The sequence below is a fragment of the Oryza brachyantha genome, chromosome 8 (assembly GCF_000231095.2).
Source record: "Oryza brachyantha chromosome 8, ObraRS2, whole genome shotgun sequence".
Taxonomy (NCBI): Eukaryota; Viridiplantae; Streptophyta; class Magnoliopsida; order Poales; family Poaceae; genus Oryza; species Oryza brachyantha.
This window is the reverse complement of record NC_023170.2, coordinates 2,718,703-2,744,886: the sequence shown is the minus strand read 5'-3', so window position 1 is coordinate 2,744,886 and position 26,184 is coordinate 2,718,703. Positions and strand designations below refer to the sequence as shown.

At 42.8% G+C, this 26,184-nt stretch overlaps 5 protein-coding genes across 5 annotated transcripts; 2 read left to right on the top strand and 3 right to left on the bottom strand.

Annotated features, from left to right (window-relative positions):
- The first annotated feature begins 2,140 nt into the window (after positions 1 to 2,140).
- LOC107304798 lies at positions 2,141 to 3,509 on the top strand. Its single transcript, XM_015840412.2, has 4 exons — positions 2,141 to 2,256; positions 2,342 to 2,498; positions 2,625 to 2,668; positions 2,776 to 3,509. Exons 2-4 carry the CDS (start codon positions 2,435 to 2,437, stop codon positions 2,986 to 2,988), a joined length of 321 nt encoding a protein of 106 aa, XP_015695898.1. The 5' UTR covers positions 2,141 to 2,256; positions 2,342 to 2,434; the 3' UTR covers positions 2,989 to 3,509.
- Positions 3,510 to 3,578: 69 nt separating this feature from the next.
- Positions 3,579 to 5,821, bottom strand: LOC102706590 (protein CHLORORESPIRATORY REDUCTION 6, chloroplastic). The gene is made up of 4 exons (XM_015840020.2): positions 5,518 to 5,821; positions 4,452 to 4,586; positions 4,157 to 4,365; positions 3,579 to 4,037 (listed from the first exon to the last, which is right to left on the bottom strand). Exons 1-4 carry the CDS (start codon positions 5,711 to 5,713, stop codon positions 3,831 to 3,833), a joined length of 747 nt encoding a protein of 248 aa, XP_015695506.2. The 5' UTR covers positions 5,714 to 5,821; the 3' UTR covers positions 3,579 to 3,830.
- Positions 5,822 to 8,611: 2,790 nt separating this feature from the next.
- On the top strand, positions 8,612 to 13,216 carry LOC102706313 (putative UPF0481 protein At3g02645). The gene is made up of 2 exons (XM_006659807.3): positions 8,612 to 9,012; positions 11,846 to 13,216. Exons 1-2 carry the CDS (start codon positions 8,612 to 8,614, stop codon positions 13,176 to 13,178), a joined length of 1,734 nt encoding a protein of 577 aa, XP_006659870.3. The 3' UTR covers positions 13,179 to 13,216.
- A 1,214-nt stretch (positions 13,217 to 14,430) lies between these two features.
- LOC121055225 lies at positions 14,431 to 15,297 on the bottom strand. Its single transcript, XM_040527212.1, has one exon. The coding sequence runs from the start codon at positions 15,227 to 15,229 to the stop codon at positions 14,696 to 14,698; it is 534 nt and encodes a 177-aa protein (XP_040383146.1). The 5' UTR covers positions 15,230 to 15,297; the 3' UTR covers positions 14,431 to 14,695.
- A 1,752-nt stretch (positions 15,298 to 17,049) lies between these two features.
- On the bottom strand, positions 17,050 to 21,779 carry LOC102706031 (ABC transporter G family member 14). Its single transcript, XM_040526824.1, has 3 exons — positions 21,239 to 21,779; positions 20,244 to 21,114; positions 17,050 to 18,465 (listed from the first exon to the last, which is right to left on the bottom strand). The coding sequence occupies exons 1-3, from the start codon at positions 21,512 to 21,514 to the stop codon at positions 17,414 to 17,416; spliced, it is 2,199 nt and encodes a 732-aa protein (XP_040382758.1). The 5' UTR covers positions 21,515 to 21,779; the 3' UTR covers positions 17,050 to 17,413.
- Positions 21,780 to 26,184: the final 4,405 nt, after the last annotated feature.

Genomic DNA, 26,184 nt, shown 5'->3' with positions numbered 1-26,184 from the left:
TTTTCAGCCCGGAATGCTTAAGTGGGCCAGTCTAGTTAACACAGATTCGGCCTACTAGGCCCCTGTTCGGGGGCCGAAAATACCGGCCTGCCTGCGTAGATGAGTTAGCGATTTGGGCCTAAAAAGTATCCATGAGTTCTGACTGTTCCTTGAAAACAGAAGTCTTTCAGGCACATGAGTCAAGGAAATTTATCAGAATTTTAGAGGATTTTATTTTTATAGAAATTTTTTCTATAAATTCATTTGAATCAAAGGAATGAATCTAAATTCTTATGAATGTTTCTTCCCATATAAGTTTTGGAGAAAATTTAACAAGAGGTAGAATCTTATGGGGAAAATCCTTTTGAGCTTTTATCTCTGCTTAAATTGCTGTGTTTTTTCTTTGGTCCAATCAAATAGTCATTCCTACGTCTTTCTTGTGTTTTCTTATCTTTTTTTTACACTTACATTTCTGTCAAGAATCATATATTTTTTATATTTATCTATTTTTTTATTCTCTTGATTCAAAGGAGCCCTTCTTGTCGTGTTTGTGTTGGGTCGATCGGCTCATCGCCATATTTGCAGGATCTTGTTAGGAAATTGGCATTTTCTAACCCTAAATTGTGTTGTCTGGAACGGAATAATTAATTGAGAAACTTGGCGAAATGGGAGCACATGAATAGGTATGAACTATTGTCCAGTTGCTTCACAAGAGAAAAGGCACGCCAGCTAATTATTCTTTAATTGATAGAAGATGTATACGTTGAGGATGACTTCATCGATCACAGGATATATTATGGCATGGCTTTTTAGAGGTGATTGTAGGAATAAGATGTGCATGTGTTCATAAGGATGGGTGTGCACCCGTGTATGTAAGTCAGCACATGAATTTGTACTGTGTTTACTTAAAAAGGAATTTGGAGAGTATACATATATCTCTGTGTTTATATACTAATCTCTCTCTGGTTAAAAGTATATGTCGTTTAGAATAAAATTTGATTAAATTTTTAAAATTCTAACTATTATAATTTTTTAGATACTTAGTTTAAATACAAGATAAACGATACACATAGTTTTTCTTTGAAAAGTACTATCATAAATTATAAATTTATTAGATTTTATAAACATATTATAACATAAAATTTCACGCTGAAATTTTAAAATTTTTTGATCAAATCTTGTTCTAAACGATAAATATATTTTTGACCGGAGAGAGCAATAGGTCGTCACACTAACCAAATTCCAGCATTAATTTAAGAAAAATGAATAATGATTATGGTTTTGTGCATAGTGGATGCAACGGCCTGTTTACTCATTATCTTAATCCCCTACTAAAACAGAGTCATTAATCATATTCCATCACTCCTGCCGCGTGCAATTAAAATGCAATCAGGATCTCCTTTCTTCCGGTCCACACTTCTATCCCATTCCTGGTTACATTCCAGGCCCATTCCTAATTGCATGGCTCATGAAAAAGATGTGTCCTAATAAAATTCAGTCTATTGTAATGCATGAGCATGTGATTAACAAAAAAGAGATGAGAACAACTGAATCACAGTTTAGATTTATTTTTTAAAAAAGTCCATTTACAACTTGTAACACATAGGGAATTCTTCCATAGCACCGTAAGATAGGAAGCCCATGGAGACAATTATCATGCGATTTAGTGTTGAAAACTACTACCTTTATCCAGAAAAATAAGAGTTTTATGGTTGAGGACGTGCATCAAGAAAATAGGTGAAATTAAATGAAAAAATGTTGTGATTAGTTGAGAGAAGAATGTAGGTGAAAAAATTAAATGCGGGAATGTTGTAATTGGTTCAAGAAATCATGTAGGTGAAGTTGCCACAAATTCTGGATGCTAGAAATATCCACTCAAAAGAAACAAGCATCTCCTTATATTCAGATGAATATTCTATAACTACAATTCTACATAGAAATAGGATCAAGGTCTGAATGGTCCAGCAATGCTGTTTGAGTAGAAGTTACAGTGACATGGATCATGATCCTGACAACCTATGCAGTAGTAACAAAAGTTCAGATAGTCCCTGGAATATGCATAGCCCAGAGTCAGGACATGCACTACATACTAGGTCAGAGTAAAACATGCAAGCACCACTTTTCAGGGGAAACACCCTTCCTGAAAACGTGGCATCTTGACTCACAGCCAAAGCTACATGTGTTCATAAAATAAATCACATCGAGGGCTCTTCCGTTTGTTATTCAGACTAATTAACAAGAGCATGTGTCAGAGTACACCGGCTAGGAGACATGCATGTGAGCATCTCTAGTTCAGATTTCCAAAGCATTCTGAAATCTGGGGAGCAAGAGCTGTTAGCTGACTGAGCCCATATATATGCAGACAAAAGACCTCACCTTGGGGCAGTTTAATTCGCACACCTGAGTCCTGACACTCTTCTTTAGAGCTTCATTTCATCAAAATTTAGCAGCTGCAATGGGGAGCTCCTTGGCATTGGCTTCTGTCACCCTCCTGATCATGGCAGCAGCAACAGCTCATGGTAATGTTTCAGGGGCAATTAATGTCCAATACTCATCTCATTTGAGTTCAGATACATTTTGTTTTTACCTCTCATTGTTGTGTAGCACCATCTGATTCTTGTTACAATCCATTGTATCTTTTCTAGGACTTAGGTTGGACATGGGGTTCCATGCAGCTCTGAAAAATGAGGTCAGTATTTCTGAGCCTGGATAATTAAACAGCTCCATTAATTACCATGTTGAGCATGAACACATAGTGATCAACTGATCATGAACAACTAAATTAATATGTGCCAGGAGATACTAAACTCCAAGTGGCAGGCATCTGCTAGCCGTCCGATCGACACGCGTCGCACATCCAACGGTAGGCGTGACCCAGGTAGAAGTAGAACGAAGCCTCTGAAGATGAACAATCCCCATGATGTGGCACCAAGGTTCAGTGAGGACTACTCCGGGCCCGGTGGTCATTCACCGAATCACCATCGAACAACTCCTTGCGGCCCATGCTAGTTGCAAGTAGCAGATAGATGATACTATGCTCAATTATGCAGCTAGTTCAGTTTTCTCTGAATTTTCTGAAGATGCTACCCCCATCAAATCTTCAGAAAAATGATGGGTTGTATGGCTCACTAGTTTTTCAGCACATTAGTTTAGCTCTGATGAGCAGTCTCTCTTCTCTTGTCTGATTTGTTTCTGGTCCAATTGAGTTGAGCTTCAGTCTGAACAGCAGTTTGTTATGGAACAGGATCAGTGTACTGTTCTAGGATTTGTCTGATGTTCAAGCCTAACTGTACCAGACAGCTACTACATGTCTTTTGACAGTCCAATCAAGCTCTCAGTAGAGTTACCTGGGGCTTTAATTTGTTTTGTTTTTTTTGTTCTCAAGGCATTCAAGTTGGACAGGGTTGCAGGAAATGCTGCGCCTTTTTGAAGGAGAGTGTACATTTTGTGCTAAGCATTCTGCTCCCTAACAAAACACTGACGACTACGGATGAGCAGAGAGATAATTGTTATGTCTGCAAATGTCGGATGCCTCCTGGCTAAAGACAGGTGAGTCAGAAACTGAAATATGGGGAGAGATTCTTTTCTCAAGCAACGTATGACAAAATTATATTCATGTTAGAGTAAAATGTTGTGCAAACTCACAGTTGCAGGAGCAGTAGCTTTGTATACAACCTGCTAGCTAGTAGCATCACTGCATCAGGAGCAAAATGTCAAACTGTATTCCTGAGCTAATTTGATTTCTGTGGTACTATTTACACCAAAGCCCAGGCGACTCGAACAGTTTCCATTTGATTCAGTGTGATGTGATCCCTAACCATGACAAAATTCTCTAGATTATGTAGATAGATCTATGAAGGGCCAACAGGATACTTCTCAATCAAATCAAATAGTTCATCTCCTATACCAAAACCAAGCATCCTGGCCATATCAGCAGTCTTCAGTGCAGGCTTAGGATGGTTCTGCTGCTTTAGCCATGAATGGACAATGAACACCTTCTTCATCACAAACAGTTCCAGCGCCTCCGGGTTGAACACAACACCAAGCCTCATGCTCATCTGCAGATATTTGAAATTTTAAACTATCAAAAACTCTGAAAAAGAAATGAAAGTGTCCAATTCTTTTGGCGGGTAGAATTCGCATATGCAGGTTATAAAAATTCAGTGTCTCTGGTCACCTGGTGAGGAGCCAGCATTGCAGCATATCTTGCAAGCTCACCAGCTCTCCAATCAAGAACAACAGGAAACCAAGGGTAACAAGCATCAAGCCTCACAAACCATAGCCGTATATCCGGTAACTCTGACAGTTCTCGCACATCGTACGGATCCTCCCTCTCGTAGTTTATGGTAAACCCAACCGTCCGGTCCAAGAGATTTTTTGCTTGAGCTGAATGATGTACATAAGATTCTTGTTAACTAGAACATGGAAATGGCTGGTCAAGCAATGTAATGTCATGGCGTTTGTAGATGGACCTGGTGTCAGGGAATCCGAGTCACCAAGCACTTCTTGAACAGGTGATAGGTCAAGTGTCCGGATGATATCGTTGTTGATGACAATCTCAAAGCGACCTTCTGTAGGTGGTGGAGGAGGTTCAACTTGTGGGGCATCTACAGAAAATTGTCAAAGATTGTGATTTGTAACCAAAAGATATTGATGATACCACGTAGAATGATTAATCTGATGTGGATGTATATAGATGACCATTGTCTCACTGTTGTACATGCCCTAACAACTTTTACTCTTCACGGAACTCGAACCAACCACCAGCTATGGAATTCCATAAATGAATAACCCAGTGGGTGATTAGGCATTTCCAAGCCGCATTTCATGCGCTGGTTTGAAGGTACTTTAGACTGAATTACACTATTAATTGAAAAGCTCAGATACTTTGGCCCAAACAAAGTTTAGTATTCTTTCGTTTCTGCTTTTGCCAATCATATGTGATATACTCGTACTGAATTATAGATGACGTAACTTCAGTACAACCATAACACCTTCACAGAAATGTGCAGTTACAGAATGGAGGACTAAGATACTAATACGTAGAAGAGATATCCAATAGACTGATAGATAGTGCACTTAACATTTAGCAACACATAGTGATGTGAAGAAAAACAAGCATGGATTATACTCCCTCCGTATATTAATAAATAACGTCTTACACATTTGGTCATTTGTGTTATTCAAAATATTTATGCAAATATATAAAAAATTAAGTTATAATTAAAATACATTAATTTCAATCATAACAAAATAAATAATATTTACATAAGTTTTTTTACTAAGACAAATAATAAAACATGTGACAAAAACTTAATGACGTCATCTATTAAAATAGATATATAGTACTAACAAAAAGTATATTAATTTCTAATCTGTTTCAAGCAGGATAAAATGGAGAATTTTGTTCCAGGGCTCCATGGAGATTACTATTGTTGATGGAAGAAAAATATAAATGTTGTTCGCCTAGAATTAGTTCAGCAAGTAGTTCGCTCTCCTCCGATTACTGATTAGTATTAGCAGCGGAAATTTACTCACCGTCTTGGTCGGTGGAGAGGGAGAGGTCGAAGTTCCCGGAGGGGTTGAAGGAGACGCGGAGGCAGAACGACCCCGCCGCCGCCGCCGCCGCCGCGACGGGCAACCCATAATGAACCAACGAGCCGCTGCCGGGGAAACGCCTCAGCGTAAGACGATGCGAAGACACCGGAGGCTGGAGGGCGGCGGTGGCGGCCATGGCGGCGGGGGCGCGCGACCGCCGGCGGCGTAGAGGTCAGGAGAGGTAAGCTTACCACCGCGGCCGGAGACGCGACGCAACGGCCGTGGCCTCTCCCCGCCTTATTTTATCCGCTTATTATCTCGCTTTTTTTCCTTTTTATAAATACTTATTATTTATTTATTCGTGGGCCCATATGGGCCCGTGTATTCCCGGCCCAAGGAGAAACGGCCCAGGTATGCAGCTCCTGCTGTTGAGGACAAAGCAGCAGGGCACACAACACATGCAGTTTGACATTATCTTACTCCATTTCTTCAGCTTAAAGAATTCAAGTTTGAGAAAAATATAGTAACCCATGTGTTTCACAGTCACATGGTTATTCAAATTTTAAAATGATGCATGCATGTGAGATGAATCCTTAACAAAATCGTAAGTATGGCCTTAATTTAAAAACTACAGAACCCACAGCTAATTGCATGCTTGCAGTAGAGTTCAGACTTTCAGAACATGTATGCTGTCGTTATGGAGCTCTAACTCTTGGTGGTATGTGAGGTGAGCTCAAAAAAGGGTAATCTTTTTTTCGATTATATAGGGAATTAAAGACATGCACAGGGATTATTTGACGCAAAAATTAGAGAAACTCAATGGTTGATATATGGGCCCATGAACAATAGGACCCATATGTTAGCGGCCATGTATCTCTGACTTTTTACATCAGAGTAATTGCGTCAATGTATATACACCATCTGCCAGTGCATTCAGTCCTACGTATTCCCAAGATGGAGATTGCGACCAACTGTCCATCACACAAAAGTTGCTTCCCAGCTCGAGAAAAGGTATTATTTATACTTTTCTATGTTGATGGCATGTTATAACCGAACAAAATTTCGATTATATAGGGACTAAACATGTTGTTGAGCCATTTTCTCTTCATATGTATGATATATAAGCATATGGACTATCAAGTTTTCACTGTTAATGTTAAAATAGAGAGCATTTGTTCTAAAAGAAATAATTGTTCTATATTCAAATTTGTACAAAACCATGGATATAAATAATGGCTTGTAACATATAACCATAGCTTTTATAGACACCTCATAAGTGAAATTTTAATTAAATACATGCTTAATTATTATGTGTACGGATGTAGGATTTTGTGAAGCTTAATACCATAGTACTACCATGAATTACGTGGTACAACCTACAAGTCGTAATTAATACTTATGATTTTGTATAATTGTGACTATCAAACATTGAATTTTTTTTATAAAATTTACCCCAAATATGGATATTGTTCTATGCACAGATGAGTCAGACGTTTTCTCGTTGTATTTGTACATTACAATATGAACAACACCGGGTCTCAAAAGTGTTCTTCACATGTCATTATTACCATTGCCTTATAATTACTTTCACAACATATATTGATTATTCTAAGACCATTTACTGGTTCTGCTTCCATTAAAATCACATACTATTAGCAACAGTGATCACAAGTTGCCAAAGAAAAAAATATAACATGAGCTAGCCACCAGACGCTGTTCATTCTTTAAAGTTTATCCTGGTACTTAAGTGGTTAATACCTGATATAAATGTAATCAATCAAAAAAAAATATCCATCTCTCAAGTACCCATCAACTCTTATAATATGATCCACTCTAGAGATATAGAGTACTTGCTACTCATGTAATTAATCACTGGATCATCATCATGCTCTAATTAATCATAGCTGGCTAGCTGAATTAAGCTGGGCAATATATGGATTATGGAGTACTTAACTCCACATGCATATGTCTGAAACTCATCTGTATCATTGCCCCTAGCTAGATGCCCTTATCCACTACACGTTTGCAACGTTTGTTTAACTACGGCCCAACAGTATAATATGATGCTCGTCATCATTGACACATCTAATTAATTAACAAAGTTCACATGTAGATGGAGCTTCACCAATGTGAGTTAACTTTGTAATAAGTTTTCTTTGCTCGGTGACGGTCGATGAACTTATATATGAGAATGTTTGATATATGTACGCTCTGTCATGGACAATTGCCCTCTCATAGTACTTCGATTCCTTCCTAAATATAGACATTTCAAGATTATTTTGTAATGTACTAAGATTTGTTTTAATCATCTCAATGGTTAATTTTTTGAATTTTGAAGTTTGAATTGCTACTCGGTACCCGATTGGTTATAAAATCGTTGGAATCAAGGAAATCAAATGAACGGATGTAGTAGTGCTTATGTTGTGGTATAAGATTTGAATCATATAAATCTTTTTTATTTTGAAACAGATTTAATAGTAATAAAAAATATTTTGAACTTTATTAACCTTGATCTGAATCCATATTATGTCTTTGACCTCATTGCATGGGTGAGCCTGCGTTCAAATGACACTATATGTATATAACCAAAACTTCCAAATTAATTCGTTCAAGTTGTATACTTTTACATCATAGACACATGAATCATTTTAAGGATCCTGTAATACCAAGTTCACATATAATATGCTTCATCACACCTTAATTAAGGTGCAGAGAAAGTCAAGCACGCATGCATGCATGCATCCATGCCAATTCTTCTTCACTCGGTAAGGAGAGGAGACCATTGGCAACTTGATATTATAGATCACATACGTACATGGGCATGTTTCACGTAGGGCTCTCTGGCTTACGCGCTGTCCAACCCTAATTAATCCAATAGAATCATCTTTTTAACTCCATCTCCAACCACCCACTTGCACTAATCCATCATCAATTCATCATCATGCCCTCCTTGACCTAATAACCAACCCATCAATCTCCAAGAACCCATATGCTATATATACATACTATATAGAACTAAGAGCGAGCTAGCATCCAAAACACTAACTAGCTAGCCCAGAGCTCGCCGGAGAGGGCGACGACGGCGGCGACGGCGATGGCGAGTACTACAGCTGAGCAGGTGGCGCGGATGCAGGAGCAGGCGCGGTTTGTGGGCGTGGCGGCGGGGAACGCCGGCGTCGGGTTCGACGAGGGGCGGTGGCTGAGCAGGGTGAGGGAGAGCATGGCGGAGCGGGCGGCGGAGGAGCTGGGCGCGGCGGTGGTGAGGGTGTTCGACGTGCCCAAGGTGCTGAGGTCGACGAGGCCCGAGGCGTACGCGCCGCACCACTTCGCGCTGGGGCCGTACCACTGCCGCCGCCCCGAGCTGAGGGACATGGAGCGCTACAAGCTCGCCGCCGCCAAGCGCGCCGAGAAGCTCTTCGCCGCCGGCAAGAAGTTCGACGACCTCGTCCAGCGGTTCTACGACATCCACGAGAGGATCCTCGCGCCCTACCACAGGTACGTCTGTTACTACTGATCCCTGCATTAAGCTGAATTAAGTGGTTCTACGACTTTGGCACCATTGACTTTTTAATTTATTTTTTATCGTTTGTCTATTAAAAAATGAATGTAAGTTATTTTAAAATATCAATAAAAATAAATTATAACAAATTAATTAATAATTATATAAATTTTTAAATAAATAAATGGTTAAATGTATATTTAAAAGTTAATGAAATTGAATAAAAGACGTGGACACGGTTACAATACCTTTTTATTAATAGTGGTGGTAGTGTACTAAAATTTAGATCTAATTATATATTTTTATAAGTATATTAAATATTTTATTTAAGACTTTGGTAATATATATTTATCAATTTATCTATTTTAATATGATATACGACACATAAATTTATCATAAAATTATATATTTTAGTTTTAGTTTTATCTTTATACTTCATGTACTACCGGTGTAGTATAATAAAATCAGATCTGTTGGATCCAAATCAAATCGATAGACGGCTTACCATTATTGGAAGGTAACATAAAAAAATCCAAAAACGGAGGCAGTAGCTACCAGATATCACCTGCAGGCTGCAGCTGAAACTACTCCTGTTAATTAGTTAACTATCGTCATATGGTCATGTGCTGATTAAAGTTTTATTTGCATGCATGTTACTGTAGTAGGGGATCGAGATGCCATGCTTGTCATGCCACCATTAGACTTAGACACTAGCTTTGCTTAAGTTAGAAGGGTTGGTGAAGATCTGCCTTTCGATTCACATGCATGCAGACGTTACAAACTTATAACTTATTAATTGTTTGGCTAATTTATGTACCATCACTACCAATTCCTGGGCATCTAGGGTTCATTGTGTGAGCCAGTTAATAACTGACAGAGCACATTGCTATTTTTGTTTCAAAAATTTTCACAACCATTTGGATTTTTAGAAAGATTCGTTTGGGCGACGTTCCTGTCAAAATCATATTTTGATATCATCTGCGTTAATTCCAATTGAAGAGGATGTTAGTCTTTGTACTGCAACCATGCATTAAACTATTGAATAAAATGGATATACCACACGTGATGGGTCTTTTTTTTTCGTTTTTTTTACCTTTGCAGTTATATATGCTAGCTAATTGCTAATTAAAGCAATGCAGTTGAGAAAAACGACGAGCAAAAACCTTTGACATTGAGGTTTTTTGACAACAAGTTGGCTTGATGTAGCTTTCAAGAAACAAATAACCAACTGCCTATCTACGTGGCACGGTATATATAATCTAGTATTTAGATTATACATAGCTATAAACTAAACCATATCTACGTAACATTTGTTATCATGGGCATACATAAAGGAGAGAAACAATTGACATCTCAACATCTCTCATAGAGTAAACTAAAACTTAATTATGGCGCAAAGTTTATGCAACTGCAGAAAGCAGAGCTAAAGTCACTCGATCCCATGTTCAATCAAAAATAAATGCATCACCGTACTTCTTGTTTTGGATATAATCTTGTGTACTCCTTAAATTTTTGACAACTAGTTTTATTATGGTATATTTGAACACCAACAAAAACTATATTTTACAACAATAAAAAATTCAAATAAGAATTTTGCACATATGATATAAACAGACCAAATATTCAAAGACTAATTGATACTTAAATTTGTCAAGCTTCCAAAGAAGATTTCGCATGTTTGACCAAAGACACGCCCGATAAAAAACCTATTAGTTATTGTAATGACATGTCTACCGGAACCGTGTAGCCCAGCCTAACCAACGGGTAGACCCACTTATACATACCACCACACTTACATTTTCATCCTTACTTCATGTAAAAGAGTTAACCCGGAAGTGATATGGTTAGAGGGGTGATGCCTTATAAGTTGGTTTCATTCTTACTAAACTAGCAAGGTGGTACTAAGCATGCACACACAGCTCGCATGGGCCACATATGACATATTGGGCTAGGATGTCACAGTTATACTATAATATTTTGGGGATTGTTAGCTAGATTTTAGATTACTGAAATTGCGACAAACTTTAGTCACTTTCAACCTCTAGAAGCAAGAAGAGAGGAGAAGGGTCGATGATGGCAAGCTCCTTGTTGGCCTCCCTTTATTTTTATGGTCATCGGTTACTCCCAACAACTCCAATAAATAACCAATGGATTAGGGTTAAGTTTTAGGGCATGGGTTGGGGAGAGGGAAGATTGCGGTTTCCGAGGCTTAGAGAGATAGTCAGAAGAGTCAATTGATCGACGATGGGCCATGAAAAAAAGGGTGGGAAGTATAGTGTCATCACTATCACTAGAGTCACACAGCTGGAGGCTATATATAGGTCGGTGGGCTAGCAAGGGCTAATAGAGGAGACAATAATAAGAGTGGTCAATTACTCAATTAGGAACTAGGTACGGATTTACCACCGGGGCTAGAAGGTTTTAGCCCCCTATACCTGATCTGCGCCATTGAAGCCCCCTCTACCCCTAACAAAATTTCGATATTATTGAAGAGAAAGACGGGTTGGAAGTAGTTCTCTTTCGTTCAACTCCCCATAATATTTTTTATAGATCCGCTACTGTTAGGAACCCTCTATGTTTATCAGGCGACTAAAACTAGGAACCCTCTATGTTTTTTTAGTTTTCAAATGAATTTACAAAGATCATAGAAATTGAAATGAGGGAACAAAAATTCTTAAAATTCATGCATCTCAAACAAGTATCCAGGAGGAGGGCGTATTATTTGTTCTGATCGAGTTCTCTCTATGTCAGTTGTATCATTCGAGTTGCCTAATCTCAGGTTAACCGTGTAAAATTAGGTCATTCAGACACATACTCTGATACATGTAGGTTAGTGGAGCTGAACGAGCATACGCTGGCATGGATGATGGCCATCGACACGTGCTTCCTCCTCGACTTCCTCGAGGGCTACCACCGCGACGAGGCCACCGACATGGTCTCGTCGGCGACGAACTGGATCAACGCCGTCGTGCGCGACGCCATGATGCTGGAGAACCAGATCCCGCTCTTCCTCTTCGCCTGCGCCCTCGAGCTCCGCCACGACGCCGAGCAGGCCGCCGCCGACGCCCTCCGCGGGGTGCTCGGCCGCTTCATCACCGAGGTGTCCCCCATCAAGACCACCGCCAACGCCGCCATGGCCGTCGCCGGCGACCTGTCCAGGCACGCCCACCTGCTCGAGCTGCTCTACCACTTCCTCGTCCCGACCGACGCCGTCGCGGAGGCCGCCGGGAACGAGCCGCCACCGCTCGTCCCCGAGGACTTCTCCGCCGTCGACGTGTTCGACCAGATGCAGCAGGAGCTTCCCGACTACGACAAGGTGAAGCAGGCGTGCGTGCAGGTGTCGAGCCTCAACGTGGCGCCGGTGCGGTTCATCAAGAAGAACCTCATCTCCCGGCCGATGAGCTTGATGACGAGCCTCCCGGGGACGGCGGGGAAGCTCGTGAACAAGGTGCCGCTGCTGTCGGCGGTGGCGCCGCTGGTCGGGAAGCTGTGGTCGTCGCAGGACGTGGAGGCGCGGCTCAAGGGAGTGAACCTGGGCACCATCATCAACTCGCCGCTGGCGCAGGAGCTGATGATCCCGTCGGTGGCGCAGCTCGCCGCCTGCGGGGTGCGTTTCGCGCCGGCGGTGGAGGGCATCGCGGGGATCGCGTTCGACGCCGCGACGGCGACGCTGAGCCTGCCGGTCATCACCCTGGACGGCAACACGGAGGTGATCCTCCGCAACCTGGTGGCCTACGAGGCCGTGGCCGTGCGCGGGCCGCTGGTGCTGGCGCGCTACACCGAGCTGATGAACGGCATCATCGACACGGCGAAGGACGTGAAGATCCTGCGGCAGAGCGGGGTGGTGGTGAACCGGATGAAGAGCGACGGCGAGGCGGCGGAGATGTGGAACGGGATGTGCCGCGCGACGCGGCTGAGCAGGGTGCCGCGGCTGGACGGGGCGATCCGGGCGGTGAACGAGCACCGGAGCAGGCGGGCGACGGTGAGGCTGAGGAAGATGCTGAAGCGGTACGTGTTCCGGTCGTGGCGGGTGCTGACGCTGCTCGCCGCCGTCGTGCTGCTGCTCATGACGGCGCTGCAGACCTTCTGCTCCGTGTACCAGTGCAACCGCTGGTTCGGCAACATGCTGCAGATGCCACAGCCGGGAGCCAAAGGGCCCTAGCTAGCTAGGTTTTGACAAGCCGTCCCATTGATATCTGTGTCTAAAAATTTTCATGGTCTTGTTGATGTATATGAACTATTACTGCTGGTATAGCTAGTACATGTAAGATTGAAATTCTGTGTTATCATACCCATTTGTGGTGTAATATCAGTCATGATCCAAAACTACATAATATGTTGATAAAAAGTCCCTAAAAAATTATCGAATATAAGTATAGTATAATTATAATGTAAGTTAGAAATACATCACAATTAATTACACGAAACATGGTGTAGCTCAGCATGACATAACATGCGCAAAAAGTCTACCGGAGGAACGCCCACGTAGTTGTTTACCTACTCGAACATTTTATATGTACAAACTTTATATACGTAAACTTTCCATATATAAATTTTCTATATATAAATTAATATATATATAGTATATAATCTTTATAGATACAATTTTCTAACATGATATTTTTAATATAAATATTTTTCTACTAGATATTTTATATGTTAAATTTGTTTCATGTACAAATTTTCTATATATGAAAACTTTATATGTATAAAGATAAAACTTTACATATACAAATATAAAGTATAAAATATTTATACATATGCGCGGACATTAACCCATTAGACTAGACTCCCTAGCATGCATGATTTGTTGTCGCCTATGCATAGCACGAATCTACTACATACCAATCAACGGTCAAAATTGAATCTTGACGCACATCTCCAGCCCAAACTGGTTGGGCCGATCATTTTCCCGGTAAGACGGGCTGAAAACACACGCGCTTTCTCGGCCCAGCAACAGGACAGGCCGGCCCATACTGTGATGCAACACGGACAGAGTGGGCCCCGCCATGGTTTCTTGCCCGCCACGCCCGACCTGACCCTCGTTGACTTTCTCTGCGTTCCTTCAACGCAGCCACGGAACCGGTCAACCGACACCACTGCCTAGTTCCAAATTCTTCGCTAGGCCCGCTGTGCTTTCCATCTCGTTGACCCGTTGACCGCTGAATCCAAAAACCGACCGCTCATTCGAATATACCACTACTAAAAATGGATCAACTAAAATAGATGGGTGGTTAGTTAGCCAGTCGCTTAATTACTTGCACGATTCGTACTTGACGAGCGTCCCGTTCTATTTGAACGCAAAATTTGCGAAGAAATTGCACTGCAACGACGGATTGATTCTGTACGAAATTTCTTTGCATTCAAACTACGCGAAAGCGTTGTACGAAATTTCATTAAACATTTCTGCAGATCTGAATTAGCGTATGACAGATTGGCAGGGGCTTGATTAACTTTCCATACAAAAAATCAAATTAATTAAATAACAAAGAAATGTCTGACATAATGTTGTGGTATAGTACTAAGCTAGTAGTAATGAACAACACGGTTAGACTTGACGAGATGAGCTCTACTATGAACAGTACGAAAATTTCCGGAGAAAGAGATCCAAAATTGCAGCATGTTTAAGATCGTACGAGCTTGGGAGGTGAGTCGGTGATGGATGCGCTTCGTTGTTCCTCATGGCGACGAGGTGGCAGCGGCGGCGGACATGGCGGAGAGGCGGCTGGGGCGCGGGAGGAAGGCGGCGCGGCGGCGGCGGTGGTGGGAGGACGGGCGGATGAGCGACGCGACGGCGCGGCGGACGTGGTCGCCGCCCTCCACCGCCGCGATGCGCACCAGGGGGTTGGCCATCGCCGACCGCCTCGCGTCGCCGTGAAGCAGACCGGGCGCGGACGGAGGACGCGCGGCAGCCGCCGCCTGCTGCGCCGCGCTCCGGTGACGCGCGCAGCGGAAGGAGCCAGGGTGCGTGGTGGGCGAGCACGCGCACTCCCTCCTCCCGCGCTCGCCGCCGCCGCCGCCACCGCGGGACGACACGAAGGCGGTGGTGGCCGGGAGCGAGAGACGGACGACGGACGACGGGAGGCTGCTCAGGCCGCCGTTCGGCTGGCGCGGGTGCTGCGCGCGTGCGCCGGTGGCGGCGGATAGCCTGACGCGGCAGCAGACGGAGGAGGAGGATGCCGGTCGCCGCGTCGGCGTTGTAGACCTCGCCATCGTGCGCGTGGCGGCGGCGTGGTGCAGGCAGTGGCAGTGGTGGCGGTTCGTCTTCGGCTTCGGCTTCGGCGGCGGCGCGGCCAAACCTAAGGGGCGCCGCCGCGGCGAGTACTTATAGGCGGGAACCGGGTCCAACACCCCAAGCCCAAGCCGGTAGGCGCTGGGCCGACGCAACTTGGAAGAACCTTCGCCTCTGTCGACCTTGGGCCCCCACATGACTGAGTGTATTACATCCTCCAGTAATTTTGTTTATTTTTTTAGGTTTATTCGGTTTGGAATAGAAAAAAATTAAGAAATGGGGATGTATGGTAACACTAATGCATAGAAATTTTTCCAAGAGGTATGGGTGAATAGAAATTTTCATATGTTTTCTCTCTATGTCTTGTAGGGAGAGAAAATTTCCTTTGATTTTTCTATAGTTTATTCGTACAAACCGAATGGTTTCCAAAGGAATTTGATTCTTTTTTTCCTTCAAAACGAATAGGCCCTTAGATAATGGATCAGTCATTCTGTTTTATGTTGGACGATGTTAACTTTTGAACTATGTTCTATCCTTGATCTTATTTTAAGAAAATATGTAATTATTATTATTATTCAAAAAAGTAAATAGAACGAATGATGAAACGTACATCTAAAAATCGACGACGTTAATGCTAGTTTTTTTCTAGCTACTAAAACATGAAGGCAACGAGTTGGCTCCAATCCTTTCTCTTCTGCTTTGGCTGATAAGCCAAAATTTAACTTTTACAATTTAATATTGGAGTTAATTTTATTATTTGTTCTTTACAGTTTATTTTATGGCATTTGGATTTGAATTTTGTTGTTTCCAGGTTCTGAAAAAAAATTCTGTTTCCAGCATTCCAGATGATACCAAGAAGATCTCCATTTTCCACAATGGGCCTTGGACTTAATTGTGTCACTTTGATCTTACAGTAAAATAAAACCAGATGAAAGTTGGTTAAGGCTGGAATTGTTCTGTTTCTTTTACTACAATTGTCCTTCACTCTCTCAGTGGAATCACCTATGTTTCAGAATTCAGTAGGGCGTGTCATTAAGTGGAACTCGGTTTCAGAATTGGGCCATTGCAGCAGAGACAATTAGCACAAATTGTTTCCCTTTTGTTTCTCAAAGTCGTAGCCTTGATATGTTTTCTTCCAACTCTCACTTTCTCAATGGGCGATGAAAACAATATCAACAAAAATTAAGAAAAGGTAGCTCCCATATACACATATTGTCAGAATTAAGATGCACAAAACAGTGAGGTCTCTTCACTTCTCCAGGGTCCAGAACAGCACAAACACTGTGCACAGGCATCTTTCCCTGTTACATTGCACTTGCCCTCCAAAACCCCCATTGTGCTCCGTGACTCTGTACTCAACTCAACATTGCAAAAGAGGGTTGGTGCTGGTACATTCATACATGCAAGAAAATTTTCAGGCTTTCAGCTCACTCACCATGGTTTTCTTTTGTGTCAGGACAAAAAATAGGACATGAAAATGAAATTACCACATCAATTGGGAGCTTCACGAGAATAGAAATTAACTAAGTAGTAGTACTACTACTATAAAAGAAAGTAGTGGTGGTGGTGAATCTACCACCTACCCCACCACCAACTCCCTTCTATTTTTTAAAAGAAAAAGAGTTAAGACCTATATGTTAAACCAATTTTATTAACTATATTTTAATAAAATACTAATGATATTTTTTAATAAGATCCTGTTGCAACGCATAGGTAATATGTTAGTGGTTAAAAAGAACAGATCAGTGTGGATGCCACAAGAGGTTAGTGAATCAGCAGCAGTGGTGTGAAAAATTGCTTGTCAGAGCTAAGCTGCAGCTGCAGGTTTGTATTGTATTCTCCTTGTATTGTACAGGGTTCCAACTCCCTACTAGTTATTACAGGATGGAACAGGTCATCGTCTCCTCGTAGTTTTAATTAATTAATCACTCGATTAAGCTATAATTATCTCTCTCTGTCTCTCTCTCTCTCAGGGTGCAGCATCCATCCATCCAAGAAATTAAGAAGAAATGAACTTAATTTCCAGGTTAATTAATTGACCCGTTTTGTTCTTGACTTGGATGGATCAGCAGCTCTAGCTAGTTGGATAACTTGGATTGGTTCTACTAATGTGGATTGGCCATGGTTGATGCCGCTGGCGATGGCGACGGCGAGGTGGTTCAGGTTCACCTCGGCTTGAGGCGGTCCAAGGCGATGTAGGCGATGACGCGGTAGCCGACGAGGAGGAGCGCCATGACGCAGACGTCGACCCAGTGGTTGTTGAGGCCGACGGCCTTGATGGCCGGGAAATCGGCGACGAGGCAGCGTGCGCCGCCGCCGCAGTCGTAGTGGGCGCCGCCGTCGCCGAACTGGATGCCGATGAGGAGGCGGTAGCAGTAGAAGCTGTAGTTGAGCCAGCGGAGCCAGCCGACGAAGGGCGGGATGTGCTGGACGTAGTAGCCGCCGGCGATGAGGAAGACCATTGTGATGACGGAGGCGAGGGTGGTGCCCTGCTTGACGTCCATGAGCACGGCGCCGATGGCGAGGCCGAGGCTCTGCGCGACGAGGACGCTGTAGAGGACGACGAGGAGGGAGAGGAGGAAGGCGCCAGGGCGCGGGTCGAGGCCGCCCATCCAGTAGAGGATGACGACGAAGGCGGTGGGGAGGGCGAGCTCCATGGGGAGGTCGGCGGCGGTGCGCGCGGCGAAGTAGGAGGAGAGGCGGTACATCCCCGACGAGCGCTCCTTGAGCAGCATGGGGCGCTCCAGCGGGAAGGTGAACACGGCGTTGTAGAGCGGGAAGAAGCCCCAGAAGACGGAGAAGAAGAAGATGAGCGCCGTCCGGTCCTGCAGGTGCGCCGCCGGCGTCCGCCACCACAGCAGCCCGGCCAGGCTCGCCACGCTCAGCACCTGGAAGATCCTCAGCTTGTTGAACGACTCGTACCGCCGCTCCTTCATCCCCCGCCGGAGCAGCACCGTGAACTGCGTCCACCACCCCGTCGTCCACTCCGCCGCCGCTTTCCCACGCCTCCTCGCCGCCGCCGCCGCCGCGCCGCCCTGCCCCACTCCTCCTCCTTCCCGCGCGCAGATGTCCAGCTTCACCGCCGGCGCAATGTGCCGCTCGTACGCCGCCGCCAGCTTCCCCCTCACCTCCTTCAGCTCCGCCTCACTCCCGCCGCCATTCGCCGCCGCCCCTCCACCAACTTCTCCATCGCCGGCCCCGATCTGCGGCGCGATACCTGCATGCAACATTGAAAAAAAAAAAGCACGTAAGCTCGATAGGTGTCCCGGCCGCCATTGTTCATCACGAAAAAGATTCAAACATTCGTGGATGGATCATGGATGGAGGAGGCAATACGATGATGAGCGCGCGTGGCGCTGTCGGGCGCGGAAACCGCAAATGGCCGCCATGATTGGGGATGGAGCTGAGCTCCAGTGCGCCGAGCAGTGTGTCCCCGTCCATGTCGCTCGATCTCCACCCACCCAACCAAGCTAGCATGCCGCTATCGCTCGCAAATGTAATCAAACACTACCGCGGCGCCGATGGTGATGCAGATGAAGAAAAAGAAAATTCAAGCGTCGCTGTCGTCAGGGACCCATGAACGGCATGCGCGCGCACCGTATCAAGAAGACGATCTCGAACACGTTGGCTTTGTGCTTCTCAGTGCTCGAGCTGATCATCTCCTTGCCTCTCTGCTTGTGCTTTTCGTTTCTTTATCTTTCTTAAAATAATTTGGAGCCCATGGTATGTAGCTGTTTTACAAAAAAAAAAAAAAACATGTAGCTTGTGTACTCCCTCTACTTTTTTTTTTATTTGGCGCACCTGATTTTTGGTTGATGTCTGATCATTCGTCTACTTCGAAAAATATATAATTATTAATTATTTTGTTATGATTTGATTTATTTATTACTAAAGATATTTTAAGCATGAGTTATAATTTTACATATTTGCGCAAAAACCGGAGGGAATAATTAGTCTACTTGTAGAGGAACCTATTCACCCGAGTTTAAATCTATGACTTGACATTAGCGTTTGTATTTATCACTAATTATTTTTCGGTGACTATCAATAGCGAAGTGTACGTGGTGATTTTATCGATCTCAAGATATATCTGTTAGTCTAGTCTTTGAATGTGCTCGTACGGGTACGTGAGTGCATGTATTACGAGCATCTGCGTTCGCAATGTGTTTTGTAATAAAAAATATTTAATTATCGCTTTATGTTTAGCTTTTGCAAGGTGGTTAACTGAATAACCGTGGGGGAAATTATGTATTATGACTGTGGAGGATCTGATTCCTCCATCTTTTTATATGGGACAAAATCGTACGGGAGAATAACACTGTGAGGACCTATTTGGGATGTAGGGAATTTTCGTTTTCTACACGAATTGAAATGTCGTGTGGACTTTCTGTAAAATTCATGTGTTGCTAATGGGAGTCTAAATCATATCTCTGGTACCTTTAATTCGAGGGATAAGCTCTGTATTTTGTTGGTGTTTAGGCTCTGTTCATAGAAAGGTACCCTCACAGAAACAACACATGGTATAATTCCAAAGTGACCAATGAAAAAAAGCTAATAAAATCATATATATATGTGATTCAATTCCTATAGGATCGAAGATCTTTAATTTCAAGGCCCCTGCATTACTTTTCAAGCTCAGAACTTTTAGCTGATAATAATGGTCACTAAGGGCTAGGATCAAGTGTATGTTACATTTTTGTTAAATTGATGTTTGCAATGCTTGAAATTATTTTTCAAGGAATTGTTGTTAATTTTCCGCCATGTTTTTAATCCGTTTCATGATTTTTTTCAGAGATATAAGTCTAAACAGTTTATGAATTTTTGGATGGTATGGAACCAATCTTGGAAAAATGGTAGAGTGATGACGTGAGCGTCAGGAATGGAGTGCCACATGCCAATATGCCATGTGAATTGGAGAGCATCACAAAAAGCTAGAGAGAGAGAGAGAGAGAGAGACAGTAATGGTGAGTGGTGGGGTGGCGCTGGGCGACGTACCGTTGGCGAGGTCGAGCATGAGGTCGGCGGGGTTGAGGGAGAGCGGCGAGGCGAAGCCGACGGAGGCGAAGTAGGAGAGCGCGTCGGCGGCGCGGCCGTAGTAGATGGGGCAGCCGTCGGAGGAGAGGAGGAGGACCTTGTCGAACATGTGGTAGAGCCTGGACGACGGCTGGTGGATGGTGACCACCACGGTGCGGCCGCCGTCGGCGGCCATGCGGCGGAGCGTGCCGACGATCCTGGCGGCGGTGGTGGAGTCGAGGCCGGAGGTGGGCTCGTCGAGGAGGAGCAGGCTGGGGTCGACGAGCATCTCGAGGCCGATGCTGACGCGCTTGCGCTCGCCGCCGGACAGCCCGCGCACGCCGCGGACGCCGCCGATCATGCTGTGCGCCACCTTGCCGAGCCCGAGCTCCAGCATCACCTCCTCCGCCTGGGCGCGCTTCTCGCCGGCGCCGAGCGCGCGCGGGAGGCGGAGCAGCGCCGTGTACCAGAGCGTCTCGGCCACGGTCAGGTGCGGGTACAGCACGTCGTGCTGGGTCACGAACCCGGTGCGCCGCTTCACCGCGCCGGAGAACGGCTGCCCGTTGTAGGTGATCTTCCCGGACAGCATCCCGCTCCCGCCGCCGCCGTGCCGCCCGCCAAGCGCCGTCAGCAGCGTCGTCTTCCCGCTCCCCGACGGGCCGAGCATCGCCAGCATCTCCCCCGGCCGCACCACCCCGGACATCCCACTAATGATCGTCTTCTCCCTCGTCACCGCCGCCGCCGCACCCTTCTTCTTCCTCCCTTCCCCACCACGACCGATCGCGGACGACACCCTCGCGCACCATCCCGCCGCCGGCTTGCCGAGCTTCACCTTGTACACCACCTCCTCGAACTGCACCCCACACACACCAATCGCAAAAATGCATGGACACGTCTCATCACCAACCTCTCATGCACATATATCAACATGCGCATGCACGTAGCTGTACATATATAAATGCGTGTATATATAATACCTTGAGGACAAGGAGGAAGGAGTTTACGGCGGGGCGGAGGCGGCGGCCGGCGGCGGCGGTGGGATGGACGACGGCGCCGGCCGCGACGGCCGGAGACGCGGCGGCGGTGGAGCAATTGGTCGAAGAAGACGACGACGACGGCGGCGAAGAAGAAGAAGAAGTAGTCGAAGGGGGATCACTGAAGTCGATGACGAGGTGGTGGTCGCCGCCGCCGCCGCCACCGCCACCTGCGGCTGTCTGGTGCTCATCATCACCATGCAACTCCTGAGGCGGCATGGCGATCTTTCTGTCTCTCCGATGGTGTTCTCACACAGAAACCACCACCACCAAGACTAGCACAGAGCAAAAAGCTATGCAGACACTAGAGCTGCAGTGTGGTGGCAGATATATAGTAGCTAGCTGAGGCTGAGGCTGAGGCTGAGCTGAGTTGACAACCTTGTTGTGATGATGAGGAGAAGAAGATGAAGGAGATCGATCAGGCTAGCTTGAGCTCAACTAGGCTGACTCCCAAGTGAAGTGTTGTCTGGTTTGCCTGGGTGATTGCAGTTTCCAGGGTATTTATCATAGCAGAAGAGGAGAGAGAGAGAGACAGTAGAGAGAGAGAGAGGAATGTGAATGTGTGTGGAGTGGGGGTGAAATGGCAAAGGCAAAGGAGGAAAGAAGGGGGGGTAAGATGGACCTACCAATTGGGGCAGGGGAGCTAACACTTGTTGCTGTCACTTTTTTTTATTGGCTAGGATTGCCAATTAGCATACCCTATAAACATGTATATTGTTAGTTACTACTACCTCCATTTCATAATATAAGATGTTTAACTTTTTTGGTTATAATGTTTGACCATTCGTCTTATTCAAAAATTTAGTGCAAATATAAAAAATGACAAGTCATGCTTAAAGTTTTTTTTGATAATAAAGTAAGTCACAAGTAAAATAAATGATATTTTCATAATTTTTTGAATAAGACAAATAATCAAACTTTGCAAGCCAAAAAGTCAAAATTTGCATATTTGTTTAATGATTTTGTGGTTAGTTAGCAATTTGTGTGGTGTGCAAGGGGTAATACACCACTAGATGCTGATGGTATATATCCAGTAGAAGTTACAAATAATGGTGGTGGTAGTTATTGTTCAAACTTGAAAGGGAGTTTATAAGCATGGTGCAGGCTTGGATCAGTGGATATTCAGAAGCTACAGATCATCTCACTTTCTTTTCAGGGAGTAGAGAAATTAATATTGATTGGTGTAGTGTGTACATAATGATTAAACTGGGCAGTTGGTTTGCAAATGGGATATAAATGTAAATATGGCTACAACTTACAAAAATATTAATCCTTATAAACATGCATTCTGGGTAGAGATGGTGTCAAAAATGCTTGCGAGATTGTAGGAAATTGAACACAAGACAAGATCAAGATGACAGGAAAATTAATGATGCACCCAAGAGAAGGAAAGGGGAAAAAAATAATGTTATCTTGAGGGAGAGAGGAGGAACAGAGAAACCTAAACTAGAAAAAGAAAAGAGAAGCTCTAGTTTTATTTGTGTACTTGAGACTAATGAAAGTCATGTGTGGATTCGCACTTTGCCACCATTGTGGTGCTCATGCAAGCTTCATCATGATGTCCTGCCATCGATTGGTCAATATTTAAATGAGATGGTAGTATCAAAGCTCGATCTAGAAGAACTATTCTAACAATGGTAAGGTTAAGCCTCCTTAATTTGAGCATGGTAATTTTCATGACTTCTGTAGGAATTGAACTGAATTTTTGTAAAAATCCCGCAAAATTCTTATATAAATATGGCAAAACCCACATAACCAAAATTACTACTCCATCCAGTTTAATAATTCTTATCGTTTTGGGCAATGATATTTTCTTCAAAATATATGTTTGACTATGATTTTCCACTAAAATATATGAAAAAATAACTAAAAGTTTACTTCTATTAAAATACTCTCCAAGACTCATCTATAGTTATTCCAGTGTTTTCAAACTAAATACTTTACAATTTATTAATAGTCAATGTTTGATCATACTCTTATCTAAAATGACAAGAATTATGGACTATAGAGAGTAATCTTTTGTTTGTTAGCTTATCGGTCACATCTCAAATTTGAATTTTGAAAATAGTTTGAATTTTTTTTCATCACAATATATTTTATAGACTTGAATTTAATCAATGAGTGATATATATAAATATAAAAAGATTTCCCCGTAAAATATTTTCTAGACTAGTGGGGTTGACCAGGATCATTTGGGTCGCTTTGCAAAAGTTAGATTAGGAGCCAGAAGCTCTCCCAACTACGTCTGTAATTCGCTCTCACCTTCATTAAAGGTTTTTCATTACTGGTATGTGTGCTGTGGTGATGTGAATTAATTAATGAAAACGAGTGGATCTTTCTTGGAAAATTTGAGTATTTGTTGCCGACCTTTTTGAAACACACCCAACCCCTCGGTCATTCTACAAGGTGAGTAGACCCATGTTCACATAGCATCCCACTTACACTTGTTGTTTTTGTTTCATATAAAAAGATTAACTCAGAGGTACTATGCTTGAGGTGAACTGGGTATATAAATCGATCTAAATCTATAAACTTTCTATGTAAGACTAATCCCACCACACGAACACTTAGGTCAAACGTGCCTAACAGGACGAATTGAAATGAGAACACACACGGGTTGTGGTATTACACTCCCCCATCAACGCTGGCACCCCCAACAACTTACTGCTACTTTGCAGGTGAATACCCATGATCACTCCTTAGTATCACGATGCTACAACGTGTCCCTCCAATGGCCACCACGTACGCACACTCGTGCAGCATGGGTTGAGGTTTTGATATCACTTGTAACATCCTGGCTCTCAAATCCTCATAGGCCACTCTACACGGTGAGTAGGCTCACATTCAAATAGCACAACATTACATTTTCATCCTCATTGGGTGTAAAAAGGTTAACCCGAAGGTGAACTGAGTATATAAGCTAGCCCAAATACATAAACTTTTTATGTGGAACTACCACCAACCGAACATATGGTGCTAACAGGCCGAATTGGAACGAGAACACACGCGGGCTAGGGTATTGCACCTTTAGTATGGAGCTCGGCTCCTCGATAAATACTCCCTCCATATTTTTTTATATGACACAGTTGATTTTTGAATTTATGTTTGACCATTTGTCTTATTTAAAATTTATATCTAAATATGTAAAATTATAAAGCATACCTAAAATTTCTATAATAATAAATCATATTATAATAAAATAATTAATAATATATGAATAAGATAAAAGGTCAAATCGAAGTAAAAGTCAACCGCGTCATATAAAAAATATGGAGGAAAGGGAACGTATAGTATTTGTGAAGAATGCACTATACAGAATGAATATGAATAGAAGCAGAGAAAGTCATAAAGAAAATGAACTTGAAAATAAGATAATTTGCTTGTCATGATTTAAGCATGTATATACTTAACTCATTATATATGTTTGGTGTATCCTGGTAGCCCGGCATAATAACAGAGATGAAAGGCAAAAAAAAAAAAAAAAAAAAAATTCAAGCATGGGACCTGCAAGCAGGTGCGGATCTATGGGGGTCCCAGTGGGGCAAAAAAAATTCTAATATAAGGTATACATTTATGTGAAAAAAGGAAAATAATTCTAAATAAATAGAAAAATGGAATAATCTCTTAATAACGTGTTATAATATTTTTTTTAGTTATTATTAAACTTGTACGATATATTTGATTTGACATATTATTTATGGTATTTAAATAAATTTATATAAGTTGGACCAACCAAACTAAGAATTTTAGAGACGCCACCACCTGCAAGAGCCTACATATATATGACAATGCAAACATGAGTTCCTGTCACTATATCAGCATAGGTATATCGCACTGGTCGGTCTTGCAACGTCTTGGAGAGCGACAGCTTATTAACACTTTTTGAACAAAAAATAATGAGGATGGAAGATTAGTTAGCTGCTGCTGCTGCTGTGTTAGTTGGCCTTTACCAGCTTTTCATGTTATGACCCATGCATTAACGAGTGAATTTAATCAGTGGGCTGGTTTGTGGAGGCTGACACAAAGAGATCAACTAACCCATCCATGTTCTCAAGCAAAATGCTATAGGAGTAAGAGCTCACATATGTACTTGTGTCTGCAGAAACTTGTGTTAATTTCCTAGCCTCTTTTCTGATTTCACTGTTGAGTTAATTGCATGCCTATGCTTAGCTTTAACCATCCTAACCTAACGCTATCGAAGACCAAATTTTTAGTGGTGTGACACTTGTAGGTATTATCCTAATTAATGGGCTTGCAACTGATCTTCAATTATATCTGAGAACGTACGTGTTTTAAGCCATGCAGGGTGTGTATGTGCTCCCATTTCTTGGTCCAATTTGTCATGAAAAGTTTTAAGTTAATTCAATAACATGATAGAACCTCATCTTTTTGGCTTATATTAACCATAAGCAAAAAAGACTTATTGATGATTAAAAAATATTTTATGAATAAAACTTTTATATACATATTCTTAGTGATTTAAAAGCAAAGGCTAAAAAATAAACTACGATGAAAAACCTCATAATCAACTCCAAATTTATGTTTTAGAATTCATTTTGGCTTTTAAGCATAAGCATAATATAAAAGATTTTGTTTAAAAAAAAGAACAAAATATATACTAGATTGTAGTATTATCTATCACTATATACATATGAAATGTCAAAATTAATATAATCATCTAAAAAATATCAATTCGCATTTGCATCTGGATATTTTTTCATAAATATGTACAAAGTGTTTTTAACCTGCATGTACGTATGGTGACATAATATTCTTGACCATTTTTTTTCAAAACTATTGATAACTATTTGGACAGTTAGCAATCGAGAAAGGAGGAGACATATATGCACTCAAGGTTTTAAAATCCATATCCATTATAATCGTAATTC